Here is a 14,585-nt window from a genome sequence, read left to right on the forward strand (position 1 = left end):
CTCAGATTCCAAAGTACTAACTATATTATGACATGATTGAAAAAAGAAAAAAATGGTAAGTATGAACACAAATTTGTGTGTCTACTTAACAACTAATCTTTTTTATACTATTAAATAGCTCAGTGTTATGATTCCAGTCCTTGTCGAAAACTCCCTGGCCAAGAGTTAATTCCGGGTCCAAATTCATAATGTTGTATGACTCAAAAATAGCATTTACAGTTTCGATGAAGTCTTTTAAAGCAATTTAACCTCATTAATGATGTGGTTTTCTAAAGACAGATGATTTGATAGTCCTGATACCGCCTGGTCTAGATACTTAGCGTCTCTTACATATTATTTGATTCTCGTTGATTATTCCAATATACTTTCGTTTACATTGACAAATTGCTTGAGAAACTTGTCTGTTTAATATTAAAGGTGTTATATTAGTACTGTAGTAATCTTTTTATCCGTACTATGCTACAGTTAGAAAAAGTAACAAGTAGAGGAAATTTTTATTTTATAAATAATAGACATTCTTATGCTAATAACGTACATAAATATGTATTCTTCTTATATATTGTTCTGATAATGTAGTGGTTGTAACCTTAATTAAAAATTAAATAATTCGTTATTTAATTTTCTTTTCTGCCTTTGCTAGACGGAAAACGTTCGAGTCAAGAACAGAAGCAGCAAACACCAAGTCCTGAGCAGAAGTCAGGATCAGCATGGGAAACGCTGGTGCTATTTGCAGTCAATTTTACTAAACTGAATGTTCATATGAACATGGGAAATGTTATGGGCAATGTTCTGTAAGTGTTTTCATTGTCGTGATGTCATTTGATTCTGATGTATGAAAAATATATGAATGAAAATGATGTATGAAAGAAAGAAAGAAAAGAAAATTTTATTAAGCTACTATTAAAGAACGTAAGAAACACTAATGTATATTTTTAGTACTCACCTGCATGTTTCCTGATACAGATATTTCAAAGAGTAATTGGTCTTCTCACAGCAACAAACGGCGAATTTTACATGTTTCTGTTTCTTTTTGCATTAGAAATAGTCTTTGGAATATAGGTTATGTTCACAAACATCTGTTCGCAGGAAACATAGTTAAATTTTTTAAAAGAAATATATTAAATGTGCTGTCTTTTCAAGGAAACATAACCTTTCTTGACACTCTTGATAAGATCTATATTCTCCATAGAAGATATTAAATTAAATAAGTACATACTTTCATTAACAATTGAGATTTTTATTTCAAGTCGAATTATTAAAAAGTGGTTGCGAGAATGTACACTTCCAAAGAGACGCGATAAGTTTTTTTGAATGACTGAAGTCATCATCAAAATATACACTTACAATTGTTCTTTTACGAATAATATGGAAAATCGAAATAAGTTAACTAATTTTAGTATATTTTTGATAACTTGCATATAGTTATCTTTTCTCGGAGTTAAAGGAAATTGTTCTAAAATTTCTCCCAAGCAACATTCCGAAGCTATTGGCAAGAGAAAACGTAAGGAACATGTATATGCTCATAAAGAGTGCTGTACGTTTGTTACAAAATTACATATGTCATAAGAGAACTCAACAAGTAATAGTTTTTGCATCTACAGGGTTTCTATATATTAGATAACAGTAACTGTTAATTGTGAAGAAAGTGTATTAGTTAACAGATATGTTTCGTATGTACTGAAACCAGCATCTCTTTTTACAAATGTCCAGTATGGGTCCAATTTTCATCACACAACAGATGTCCCACTGGTAATCGATTTATTGTCAAATCCGTTGAATCATGTCTGCATTGATGGTGGCAACTGCTTGTGTTAGCTAATCGACGTTTCTGAGAACAGTGTTTTCAAATTGTGATTTTAGAAATATACTCCTATTTTGTGGTGAAGAAGTCTCCTTTAAACAAGCTGATTATGCTAATAGATTTGTAATATGAGAGTTATTTTACGAAGAAAATTAGCTACCGAAGGTAATAAATTAGTGCATAGCTAGGTGTTTTATACTTCTATATAATTATTGGTATTTTTATTGTTGAAACCAACGAGCTACCTATTTAGAGTACGATTATTGTGTAGATATTATTAAGTTAGTAAATGTAATTTTTTAATCAAAAATTATTTTCAGATGGTTAACAAAGGACTTTCGGTCAGAAGGTAGATTGTCTATTGGGAGCACTGGTCACAAGAATATGTATATAGGGTTTGGCCTTGGAGGATCGAGTTTGGACGCCAAAGGAGGCATTGTCGGTGGTACAATTGAGCTGAGCAAAATCGACACTTACGGTAATTATTTTTTAAATCTATAATTTAAAGGGGAGTTGTAAAGTTGATAATACTAATGAGATGTAGTGTGGTAGACCGCCATAAAACGAAATTAGTGATTATAAAAGAACTTAAAAAGTAGAAATTAACTATTATTTTCTCTTTAAGAATGTTTATTATACATGGTAAAAGGTACAAGATTCACCGAAACATATTAGGGTACGCAAAGAACTCGGGCTTCTTTAATAGAGTGCGTGTGAAATTTTAGATTAGTGAAATTAAATATAAATAGAGGATAACCTAACAAAACATTCAATAAAAAAAATGCTTATTGAATGTTTTGTTAGGTTAGCTTGTACAATAAACATGTTGTAATAAGTATGCAGAATTCAAGGAAAGAACACACACAGTGAGTTCCATGAGTTCATATTTATATATTTATGAACAAAACCATTCTGCAGAAGCAATTTATGTACTTCAGGCTTTCTAGACAATTGTGTCGTTATCACCTTCTGATCATATGTAACGGTCGGCCATGTTTGAAGTAGTGCCCAGATGTTTTGATAGAAGAATGTGTGGCGAGGTCAAAGTGTGAGTAGATGTGTATAGAGAATAAACCTCTCGGTGATTTCATACAAGGCTATCTCAAATATCGAACTTATCAAAACAATCGACGATCCATTGTCACACTGAAATTAAACATTTTTCGAGAAGTTCAAGTAGATACTGGAGAGTCATTGATTTACCGTGTTCAACTCCGTCTTTGCGCTAATAGTGGCCATTTCTTACACATGTTATAATGTAATATACTTCCTTACATACTAAGATAAATACAGTTTAAATTACATATGATATCCCCATTACTCTTAAAGTTAGTAACAAGATAGGGGATAAATTAGTAAACAAAATACAGTATACACATTATGTCAACATTGTATTTGATTTTGGATTTTTTAAGGATTAGTTTTAACTTGCCTACTTTGCCTGCGTTAACGGGAATTCATAATTGGTGTGCTTTTTAACCAATTAACCATAGTTTAGTACCACTGATAACTCACCAAGAATTTATCTATATATAAAAATAAATGTTGTTGCAGTTCATATTCGAGAAGATCCAGGAACAGAACCTGATCACACAGTAGGTTTGAAACTATTTGCTTTGGAATTGCGACTGGACTATATGGGCACTGGAGTTCTAATGAGTCGCGTCAGCTCTCTAGATGTTACTTTAAGAGATGAGTGGAAGATCAACCGGGGAAGAAGAACGTCCGAAGTTTTTATTCCTACACGAAGGTACTTTTAATTGTGATATAATGTTTTGTTAACCTTATGTTTTTCTTAAAATTGTATGTATATGTAAAGTTACTGGTAGCTGTTAATTGTCAGAATAAGAAATTACTAGTCAATACTCGTGTCGGTTAAATATTGGATTTATCTTTGACTGATTCCTTAGTATTTCTTCATTGTCTTCTTTCTGTATTATTTTTGTGTTTGTTTCTTTGCCAATGAAGCCCACGTCTTCATCTTTTCCTTAATGTGTAAAAATTTGACATTGTTTATTGTGTTTTTCATATCCATATAAAGCTTGAAACCGGGAAGAATTCGATCTATTGATAAAAGGAACAATTAATTTTACTTTTAAAATAAAAAAGTGCAATGTTTAATAGGAAAGATTAGTTACGATTAGTAAAGTGCCCATTCTCTATCTATTAGCAAGGATTGGGGAGATGAGCACTTGCAACTAACGAGATTGATATTTAGCAGTTGTATTCTTCTAGGTTCCAGTCTATATGTACATTTGTCTCTTATTGTCAATTGCTATAATTTCCATTGAAGAGAATAAAACTACTAAATAGGAAACACAGTTGGTTATAGGAAGGAAGCAGAAGAAAATTAAAATGCAATTGGACTCTTGAGAAATAATGTCAAAATATTTATCAAGTTACTGATTTTATTTAAATAAAATAAATTTCAAGATCTTTGCAAAATAATGGCGAAAGATTTTCCTCAAGTTGGTTAGGATAATAAAATCAATCTTATGTCTAACATATAATATGGAATGGAATAATAGTAATAGTGTGAGACTTAGATATAAAATAGTTACTAACTTCTAATATAATATACCCATTATTATAAAAAAAAACATCACTATTACAATTTTTGTTCGCAGGGCAGGTTAACGATGGTCTGGTTTTGAGAACTAATATTGTAGAATATCAACTTAAATGACAAACAGCGTGCTCGTTGTCACCATGTGTTTGCTTGAGAAATGAAGAACGTCGACTGTCATTACTTAACTGTCTTGTTAATTCTGTTTGCAAAGCACCTTACCCAATATTGATCTGAAGGAATGCCTCTACTGTTACGATGTAACAGTAATTGCGGAAGTTGATATCAAAAGCAGAGCGATATCGCTTTTATTTTTAGTTTGTCATGGCTATATATTTGAAATCGAAGCTTTCCTCGATCAGTGTATAAAATAATTCTGTGACATTCTTATTTCACCACGTGATTCATATAATTGCCATCAATACACATCCATCAGCTAATAGCATAAACTAAAGATGATCAGGTCCTGAAAGAGTCTCATCTTCCACCAAGTAATTATCTAAAGATGATACTTCGCTTTCTCATGCTATTAATTTTAATCTACGAATTGCTGTAAAATGGCAAATCGCTCTTTTAAGTTTTCTCTTTTCATAATACAACATAAAGTATAGTACTCCTATTTCCCTTACGTAAACTTGTGTTTCATGTTCAGAAATAGAAATCTTAAGAAAACATTCCCTTTATCTTATTACTACTAACTTCCAAATGATAAAACTAATTTCAGTAATTTTCTGCGAATTCTGATATCATTATTTAAGGTAATGAAAATTGTACTGTAATTGGCCAGTCTAAGATTATCGAAAAAAAAGTCAACAATATAATTAACTGTAAAATTTCCCACCGAATACGATTCATTACTTCCGAAAACAATCGTCAATTATCGATGAAGTAACCATTATTTGTTTATAAGCGATCAAGCAATATGATAACAGCATTGTCACTTCGATTATAATAATAATAATTTCTTGAATATAGAGGATGGTCGGATGAATATCTACTAATTAAATTTATATACCGTATACACACACACACACACACACACATATATATATATATATATATATATATATATATATATATATAGATAGATAGATAGATAGATAGATAGATAGATAGATAGATAGATAGATAGATACCTACCTACCTACCTATCTACCTGTCTGTCTGTCTGTTTATAATATCGACGATCGATAATGACAAACTATTTCGGTGTCATTTCTCTGAAACACATTCTCAGCAGATAAAGTATGCTTGCCGTTTTCTTCCTTGTGTTATGAAACACTCATCAATCATCTAATTTCCGGATGCATTGTTAAGACAAATAAGAAACTAGGATTAGTAGGATAGGGTTTTATGGGACTGAACAGAAGTGTTACAGACTTGCGAAGTATCTGTGGGAGAGGATTTCCTCCTTTGTTTCAACAGTAGGTCAAGTTAACATCTTGGCTTGTATGAAACGAACAGCACCAAACAGTACAGAAGGTCACGGTGCACAAAAGTGGATTCTACAAGTATTGCTACGCCAAAATCTCTTAGACCTATTCCTGTTGACATGGAACTATTCTGGGTATCTTCTGAGAATAAAGTAAAATTCCAGAACTTCACCTCTTGGATGCTGCAGAGTTCATATGCAGGGTCTTTTGCAGACGCGAGAGGTTCCCATGAAGGAAACAATACAAGTGCATGTGTCTAGACGCTGGAAAAATCCCAGAAACACCACACATGTACTCTTACATGAAGAAGCAGATGTTCACCCGCGAAGATGATATAGCATCTTCGAATGTCGCCACAAAACACCATAATTTCATCAGATACTGATGTTTTTGTAAATGCTTTGCATCATTTTCAGAAAAAAAAAAAAAAAAAATGATGTGCATTAGGAATGGAAGAACTATGGATCTTTTGCGGTGTGGGCAAAACATCAAGAGCGACACCAGTACATTCCATATTGAAGGAAAAACCTCAAACGACTATCGCAGTTTTGCCTGCTTTCCATGCACTTACTGATTGCGTTTCTACGAGCAGAATTTCGACTAAACGTAATGCACTAAAGGCAGCACATCTTTACATAAAGTTGCTAGATAATTTTTGGAATCACCCCGTTAACAGAAGATTTGATCATAAATGTAGAAATAATTCCTTTTATCTTCTCTAAATTCAGACTTCCGTTCATTTGATGAGCTGCGTGTGCACCAATTTCAACACAGAGAGCTAAAAATATCGTTTTGAGAAACTCGCTCTGCTGTCGAAATCTATAATTCTGCATATAAAGCAAACCTACTTCCAGTGCTACTTGTGGATGGATATGCCTGAACAGACAAGCTGTATTCTATACAGTTTTTTTTATACCAAAGTTGATAGTAACGGTTCCAGAATTAGTTGGAAACAGTTTTGCCAGAAGAATTTCCGAAACCTTGTAAATGTGTGAAGTATTTCACAGACTTGTGTGTTCCTGCCGTGTGGCAAAGCTGAAGTTTTGGGCTTTATGCAAGTGGGAGAGTGGAATTACCAGTCAAAATCCACATTAAGGATTGAAGTGTAATGAAGCATTTCTGTACAAAATTTATAATTGTTACTTTTCTGATGATGATGATAATCATCATCCTAATTCTTTCGTAAGATTTACGTAAGACTTTCGTATTCTTACAAGATACAAGTATAATCGTATTCTCTTGAGTAATTGGCATGATTTGTGAAATGGTAAATGCAACTTCTCCTGTTTCGTTTGTGCTTTGTACGCTGCATAGAACTCATTCAGAACTGAATTTCTCCAAAAACTTTTCAACATCCATTATTTGTAATTTAAATGCTGGGATTCTCCGTGTGAATGTTTATACTACTATGTATATTTGCCAATTTTAAATGAATCATGTAATGTTCACTGCTTTTCTAAAGGCTTTGCAAACTGAGACATAAAGTTTGATATGAAAGTATCTGCTTTTCGTAGTATTTATAGACAAATTTCGTTTTTAATTTTTTCCCCTTAAACCTGAATTACAGTGCTTAATATGGCTAACATGCCTAAATTTTTCAGAAAATTGGAGAGAAATCTAGTTGGTAACACGAATACAACACTTTCTCATGTCAGGAAGTGGATGTAATTGTCCAAGTTGAAGTATAAAAATAAGGACGTAACTTGTTAATACTTAGTTTAAATATTGAAACAAATTGTCCTATCCAATCTTCTTCTTGAGAAGGTGAAATTTCGTAATTTTTGGAACAAGTCAAGCAAGTCACTCTTTCGCTCACTGTGAGAGAACTGTGGCAGATAGAGAAATACTAACTGCTGCATTTTGTTCATGAAGAACACTAGAATAACGTTATTTCGGGGTGTCTTTACGTATGATAAACAGTTTTTCGTAAAATTTAAAAGATATTCAAAATCAATTAGAAAAAATGGATGATAATCAGCATGTAGAGTCGAACCCTGTCTTCAGTATTTTGTGGGGACAAATTGAAGGTAATATTATGGGCACGTTGTTTGTAATTATTACTTCCGTGACAATTTCGAAATCCGTTGTACATAATTATCAGAATTACAATAATGTGTAATTTCGGCAGTTTTGTTTAGCCACCATTTTGAATCAGCAGTATTGGATAAACCGACCACATTCAAACTATATGACTAAACATTTTTCCTATTTGATCACCTCAAATGAGGATCAGAAGTTAAACTGAATGCATATCTTTGTGCAGTCGAGACTAAAGCTAACCCTTAGACTAATAAATGGGACAGTTCTAAATTAACTGTACGGTATACGTTAACCTGCAATCGATCCAGACGTAACACTCCACATCACAGCAAGGGCACCAGTAATTTTCTAATTTTCTGAATAGTCCTCTCAAAATTGATTTCTGACACCGTGTATTAATTGAATAATCAAAATATTCGTCCCTTTTGTTAGTGCCCAAGGAAGCTTTAATATTTCACTTGACTTTAATTGCCGAGAAATTAAATCAAAGTTGTTAATATATAACGTTCCCATGTGGTTTTGATTATGTAAATTTTTCATTGTTTCATCGATATTTGATTTTACAGAACTGATTATTATTAACTAATATGAATAATTGCTTTCAGGGGTATTTCATTGTTTGAATTTTGCTTAAGCAAAACTTATTGGATATTTTCATTTAATGATACTATTATATCTATCATCTCTCTCTCTCTCTCTCTCTCTATATATATATATATATATATATATATATATATATATATATATATTAATGAAGTAATATCTCTAATACAAGAATGCAAAAATAATTTATTAATATTAAGTTTGTAAATTTCCTTTTATTACAGACCTGCTATGATTTTCATGCACGGAGATTTAGGTTGGGATCAGCTGCAGATAATGATTTCCAAGTCAACTACAGCTGATTTACTGAAAATGTTCTACAAGCTGGAAGAATTCTTTTCTCAGCAATTTAAGAGCAGCAAGAGAGTCTTCTCAAGCCTCCAACCACGAGCACAAAGAACAAGCATGAAAAAGAAATCACACACTCACACCAAGAGAAAAGCTGCAGAAGGTATTCGTATGGTTTGGATTTCAGTTTTGCTACTTGTGTTGTGTCGTTATTTATGTACGAAATTTGAAATATTGAGATATCAAAATATTTTGATATTTATAAAATTTCCGGTGGAGTTAAAGTTTTCTTCAAAATAGATAGTTAAATGTTTAGTAGATGCAGGGCATATTTTAAATGCTTGGAGGATACCATATTATAGAATAATCGACTAAGAAATTGGAACTCGTAACTTATTTAAATAATTTCGGGCTGGATATTCGGTGCAAGGCCCAGCGACCTTTTAAAAGTTTATTTTTACCTTAACCAATAATGTTTAAAGTACAGACTTAACTTCATTTCCGGTTTCTTGTTCCATGGACAATAATAATTTAGTCTTCTGATGAAATAAAGAAAAAAGAAAGAAAGAAAAGAAAGGCAAAGCTTTTTTTGTAATAGTGATTTCCAGCGTATGCAAACAATGTAGAGGAAATTCAGAATTACGGCTATTGAGTTACGTAATTTTGTTGATTATCAAAGCAACAGGTTGCACAATGGTTATCTTAGGAGAATCTAGGTACTGGAAGAGTTTTTTGTTTATCGTTTGAGATAAGCTATAGGAAAGCCATTCTACTTATATACTAATACTAATACTTAATATGTCTTACTACATTTAAAGAATAAGGTTCTTTTTTTGTATTTTTTAAACACAGATACCATCTGACACATTTTGTTAAGTTTAATTAAGACTCACCTATAATGTGTTCCATGGGAATCCTTTAAGAAAGAGAAAGAACAAATAAAATATTTGCGTATTAAAGTAATTGTTTTAGTGAGTGTTGGGGTTAAACTTGGTGTTCTCTTGGATTCTTGAGAGCAAATTTCACTGTAAATTATTACTTACCTCAGATATTAGCTTTATCGTCGCGGTTTTGAACTAGAAATAAAGGAAAAAGCAATTGTGTTCCTATTAAAACCCAATGCTTAACCACTTGTTGTGGTTTAATTGAGGGATTAAAATTGAACGAAACGTCAATTATCGTAGGTTTGTTTATATATATAGCTAAATTCGGAAGTCATTAGTTTGGAAATAGTTGTTTTTAATAGGATCTGAAGTGAGATCAATGTGCTAGCCAATCTACAAGTTAAAGGTGGCTAAGGGAAATAATAATAAACTGTAGATATGAGTCTCCTATTTAATGTTGGAAAAGACACAGATCTTTGAATCCAGTTTCGCTGAGTAAACTATCAGCGTCATCGAAGAAAAAAATATATTCTAATGAAAATGCAATAAAAGAAGAATATAAGGAGTAATATTTTATATAGATTTTAGATGAACTTATTTTTGAAGCGGTATTTCCTTTTAATTTGCTTTCACAAAGTAGTATTTTACTCTTTCCCATGTGATAGACATCATGATTTGATAATTCCCACAAATAGTTTTAATTGTAATTTTGGCATATCAATGATTTTTATCCAATTTGTATCTAACTTCCCAAGATCCTCATTCAAGGCGGCACGGATACTTCTTAAAAAACATTTCAAAAGCTCTTCTTTTTGTTTAAATAATTTTTGTTCGTTACCTCTATTGACTGTATTACTCGACGAATACTCGACTACATGTGGAAGTACTGTGAAAGCATCATGTGATACAATTATTAGCTGGACAATATACATTGCATTACTTTGCCAGTTGTGCACGAGTGAAATACGGTAGTATCTCTGCTCGTGTTTATTTACCATTTTTTTTTTTTCGTCAAATGTGTGTGAATTATTCAATTAATAAAATATTATTCAGAATTGTATAACGCTATTTAATTCTCGAACTAGAGGATATCATCAGTAAATTTTAGACTTTAACATGGACTTACAGTCTGGAGTTCGCAGAACTCTAAAATTTCGCGAAATGTTATGCAAAATTCGAGAATTCGTGTAAGTTCTTAAAATTCGTTATTTCTAAATATTATTATATTAAATAAACAAATAAAAATACCATATTTCAACATGAAAAGGAGAGTTGTAAACAAACTGTTCTACTATTCTCCGTAAGGGATAAGTAGGTACTAGGCTCTACATCCATATACCTACTTTCGGCACGGTCTCTCCCGTACTGTCGCTTTCCTTCGATTTTGGGTCTCTTTTATATTGATTTTGTAACTATTTTACTGTTAGTCGTTGGCAACTCTGAAAAATCAGTCTGAATAATGAGTCCTTGAAAAAACAGTGACTGCCTTGTTGAATAATATGTGATTGTTATACTCAGTTTAATGCTCAGACAAGCTTGAATATGGATGATTATTTTCCATCCTGTTTATGTTCTTTAAATTGAGACGTGTATGTTATAATTAGAGAACATGAATTTCATCACAAAATTGCATGCGGCAAGAGTAAAATATTAAATAAATAAAATAACATCAAACAGAGACTAAGGATTTATGTAGTAAGGTAAATTTTATTTTACAGTTCCATATTTATATATTTTTGTTTGTTGTATTCTTTTTCACTTGGACTTTCTTTAGTATATCTCTTACTCGCTGTAATGTTAACAGTCTGGTCAGCGACAGTATTCGGGCATCAATGTATTGCTGTACTTTCGTAACGTTAGAAATTTAATAAATAAATAAACTAGATATAGTTTAATGTTATTAGACTAACTCTTTGTGTTTAATATATGAAGATCTAGGAAATGTTCATAATTTGTTCGGTACTTGAACGTCTCTTTGTATGTCCGAGGCTGTATGAGAGGGAGACCAATATTTCAATTGAAATGAACCAATTGTATCATTCTTATACCAAGAGAAAGATGCGAAACATGTCACGAAAGTGTAAATTCATATTGTTTACATAAATCACTGAGAAATCTGATATTATGAATATTTTTTATAAAATCTATGTAGGTATATTTGCTGTGCAACTACTAAATAAATATTTCCATTTCTTACACATTATGAAACATGTTGAAATATATGTTTATATAGTAATGCATATAACAGTACATACATATACGAGGCTGATGTCAAGAAAAGGACCGATATTTTTTTACATGGGTTGGCGATACTGATTAAGTTGAGCATACTCTAGTATTCTGTGCCTGCAACAGAGATAGAATCGACCGAGTGGAACTGCGTACGTGCGAGTAGCAATAAGGTGAAATGACTGCCGTAATACAAAACTCTGCCAAATGTGAAGTGAGGTGTGTCATACGATTTCTGAACGCCAAAGAACAAAATGTAGCTGACATCCATCAGAAGTTGTGTACCTTACAGACCGACAGTAATGAGTAAATGGAAGGTCAGGCAATGATGCAGAGAGTTACGGGAAGGGTGTTCAATTGTTCATGACGATGAGCGTAGCGGAAGGCCTAGTGTTCAGACGGACGATTTGGTGGAATGCGTTAACGAGGAAGTACGATCCAATCACCGGCCCATATTAACTGAACTCGCCAAAGAGTTTCCAGAAGTGTCTGCGAAAACAGTGCATCAAATTGTGACTGACAAGCTGAGTTATCACAAACCGTGTGCGAGGTGGGTGCCAAAAATACTGACAGACGCTCACAAAGAGCAAAAAATGACAGCTGCACGTGATTTTTGACCCACTGGGGAGAGGATGGGGATTATCTCCTTTCTTACATACCGACGGGGGATGAAACCTGAATATCGCACTTTACTGGGGAATCGAAGCAGCAGTCAATGCACTGGCAGCACTGTGGTTCTCCTAAAGCGAAGAAATTCAGATAAACACAATAAGTTTACAAAATCATGGCAACTATGTTTTGGGATCAAAATGGTGTGATTCTTGTGAAATTCTTGTAGCCAAGACGAACAATTACATCAGATGTGTATTGCCAAACATTGAATAATCTGCGACTACCAGCCAAGATCGGCAGAGAGGAATACTACGGTCTGGAATTGTTCTGATCCATGACATAACTGCTTGTACTGTTAAGGCAATTAAAAGATTTCGATGGGAACTTTTCAATAATCTCTCTTATAACCTCGACATTGCGTATAGCGATTTCTTTCTTTACCTTCAACCTGAAAAACGCTTGCATCTGAGCGTTTCAACGACAGTGAAGTGCTCAAGACATCAGTTCTGGACTGGCTGTACTCTTAGGCGGCAGCTTTTTCACACAGAGAGTATAGGGGAGCACATGCGACGTATACCATCTGTATAAAAACCAACATTCATTTCTTGTCAAAACTTCTGTAAAATAGCAGTGCAAATATAACGTTTCATTGTCTATTTGGACAGAGTTCTCTTACACACAAATCCACTTCACTCCAACAGTGTCTGCCACTAAAATGCCTCATCACGTTACCACACAAATACCATGCTACTCTGAGGCGGTTTTATGCTTACAAAAATGAAGCACAAACTTTCGATCATCCGATATATATCATTTATTACACAAGTTTATTGAAATATATTTCATAGTAACAGTTTCATTATAAGGGACACGGTGGCTTAGTGGTAGAGCATTCCTCTTGGTGCGTGGAGTCCCTTGTTCGATTCAAGTCCATGTGATGGACAACATTGTGTCAGTGGATTTTCTCGGGTTCTACCGTTTCCTTTCGCATTCTGTTAGTTCATTTAATTAACCTATCATCTCTCGTAGTCTAAAAATTAAGGCGTTAAAGATTTTTGTTCAAAATAGTTGATACATGATTTTCAATTAAAAGTTTAAGACGTATAAATTGAAGTATTATTATAGTGCGTCAGGGTTACCAAAAAAATCTGTTTGTGAATTAACTTCAAGTTTTTTTTTTTTTTTTTTTTTTTAAATATAAGTTTAAAATACTAACATTTTGAAATTGTGAAAATTATATTTTTCTTTAGCGACAACTTCAGCATTTGCAGACGCTCGTCATCATCGCCATTGGCAGAAGGTATTGAATCATGTGGCTGGTCTGCAGTTATCTACTCTGTCCTTTCCACTGCCTATGACTGGAACAGTCCTTGGAGGAACGATGGAACTTCATGGTATCAACATTTCTCTGGCCTGTTTTCATGGAATCAACTTCAAATCAAAATCATGGGCTCTCTTCAGTCTTAAAGAACCATGTATATCGTTTGCTACTGAAGCACAAGAAGTTCCATCATCCGAAAGTAAGTTTTTTTTTTTTTTGGTAATATTCAAAATTAGTTGTTCCGAGATAAACATCTAAACACAGTTTATTATATAGATTGGTTGAAGCCGTAAATTACATATTTTAAACCCTATTGTAATTTAAAATGAAACGCTATTGAATGCAGGTTATGTTAAAAATAGCTGCAAATTTAAAGGAAATTTCACTCACTAGAGTTAGTCGCGAAAATCTATTTTAAGTAAGGTTAAAATGATCGATAAGCATGCTTCCTTTAAGGTATATGAGCACGAGAAATTTTGCATTGATCATCATCAATATCGTACTGGCAGATCACTTAAGTAGATTGTTAAGTTTGGATCTACTATGGCGTCTGCTAACTTCTTCGATTTACCAAATTTCCGGCACTTGTATCATTTCATATCTTCACTATCGTTTTTATTTTCACTATACCTTCTTTAACCCATTCGTTGCTTTCTGTACATTCCTTGTGTAATCGTATTCCTAAGAATTGCCACAAGAGTGGAAAGAATCAATCATTGTTCCAATTCATAAGAAAGGCGACAAAACTGTAATAATTATCGAGACATTTCTCTTCTGTTAACGCCCTATAAAATCCTTTCAAACATTC

At 32.9% G+C, this 14,585-nt stretch overlaps 1 protein-coding gene across 6 annotated transcripts in view; it reads left to right on the forward strand.

Moving 5' to 3' along the window:
- tweek (transmembrane protein KIAA1109 homolog tweek) overlaps positions 1–14,585 on the forward strand; it is a 262,126-nt gene that overhangs the window by 229,423 nt on the left and 18,118 nt on the right. For all 6 annotated transcript variants that reach the window (XM_081728543.1, XM_081728545.1, XM_081728547.1 and 3 more), the window contains 5 exons: positions 641–791; positions 2,122–2,279; positions 3,356–3,551; positions 8,668–8,894; positions 13,707–13,976. In XM_081728543.1, coding sequence (XP_081584669.1) covers positions 641–791; positions 2,122–2,279; positions 3,356–3,551; positions 8,668–8,894; positions 13,707–13,976 — 1,002 coding nt within the window. The remainder of the gene's footprint in view (positions 1–640; positions 792–2,121; positions 2,280–3,355; positions 3,552–8,667; positions 8,895–13,706; positions 13,977–14,585) is intronic.

Source organism: Thermobia domestica, chromosome 10, assembly GCF_964235325.1.
Source record: "Thermobia domestica chromosome 10, izTheDome1.hap1.1, whole genome shotgun sequence".
In the NCBI taxonomy this organism is placed as follows: domain Eukaryota; kingdom Metazoa; phylum Arthropoda; class Insecta; order Zygentoma; family Lepismatidae; genus Thermobia; species Thermobia domestica.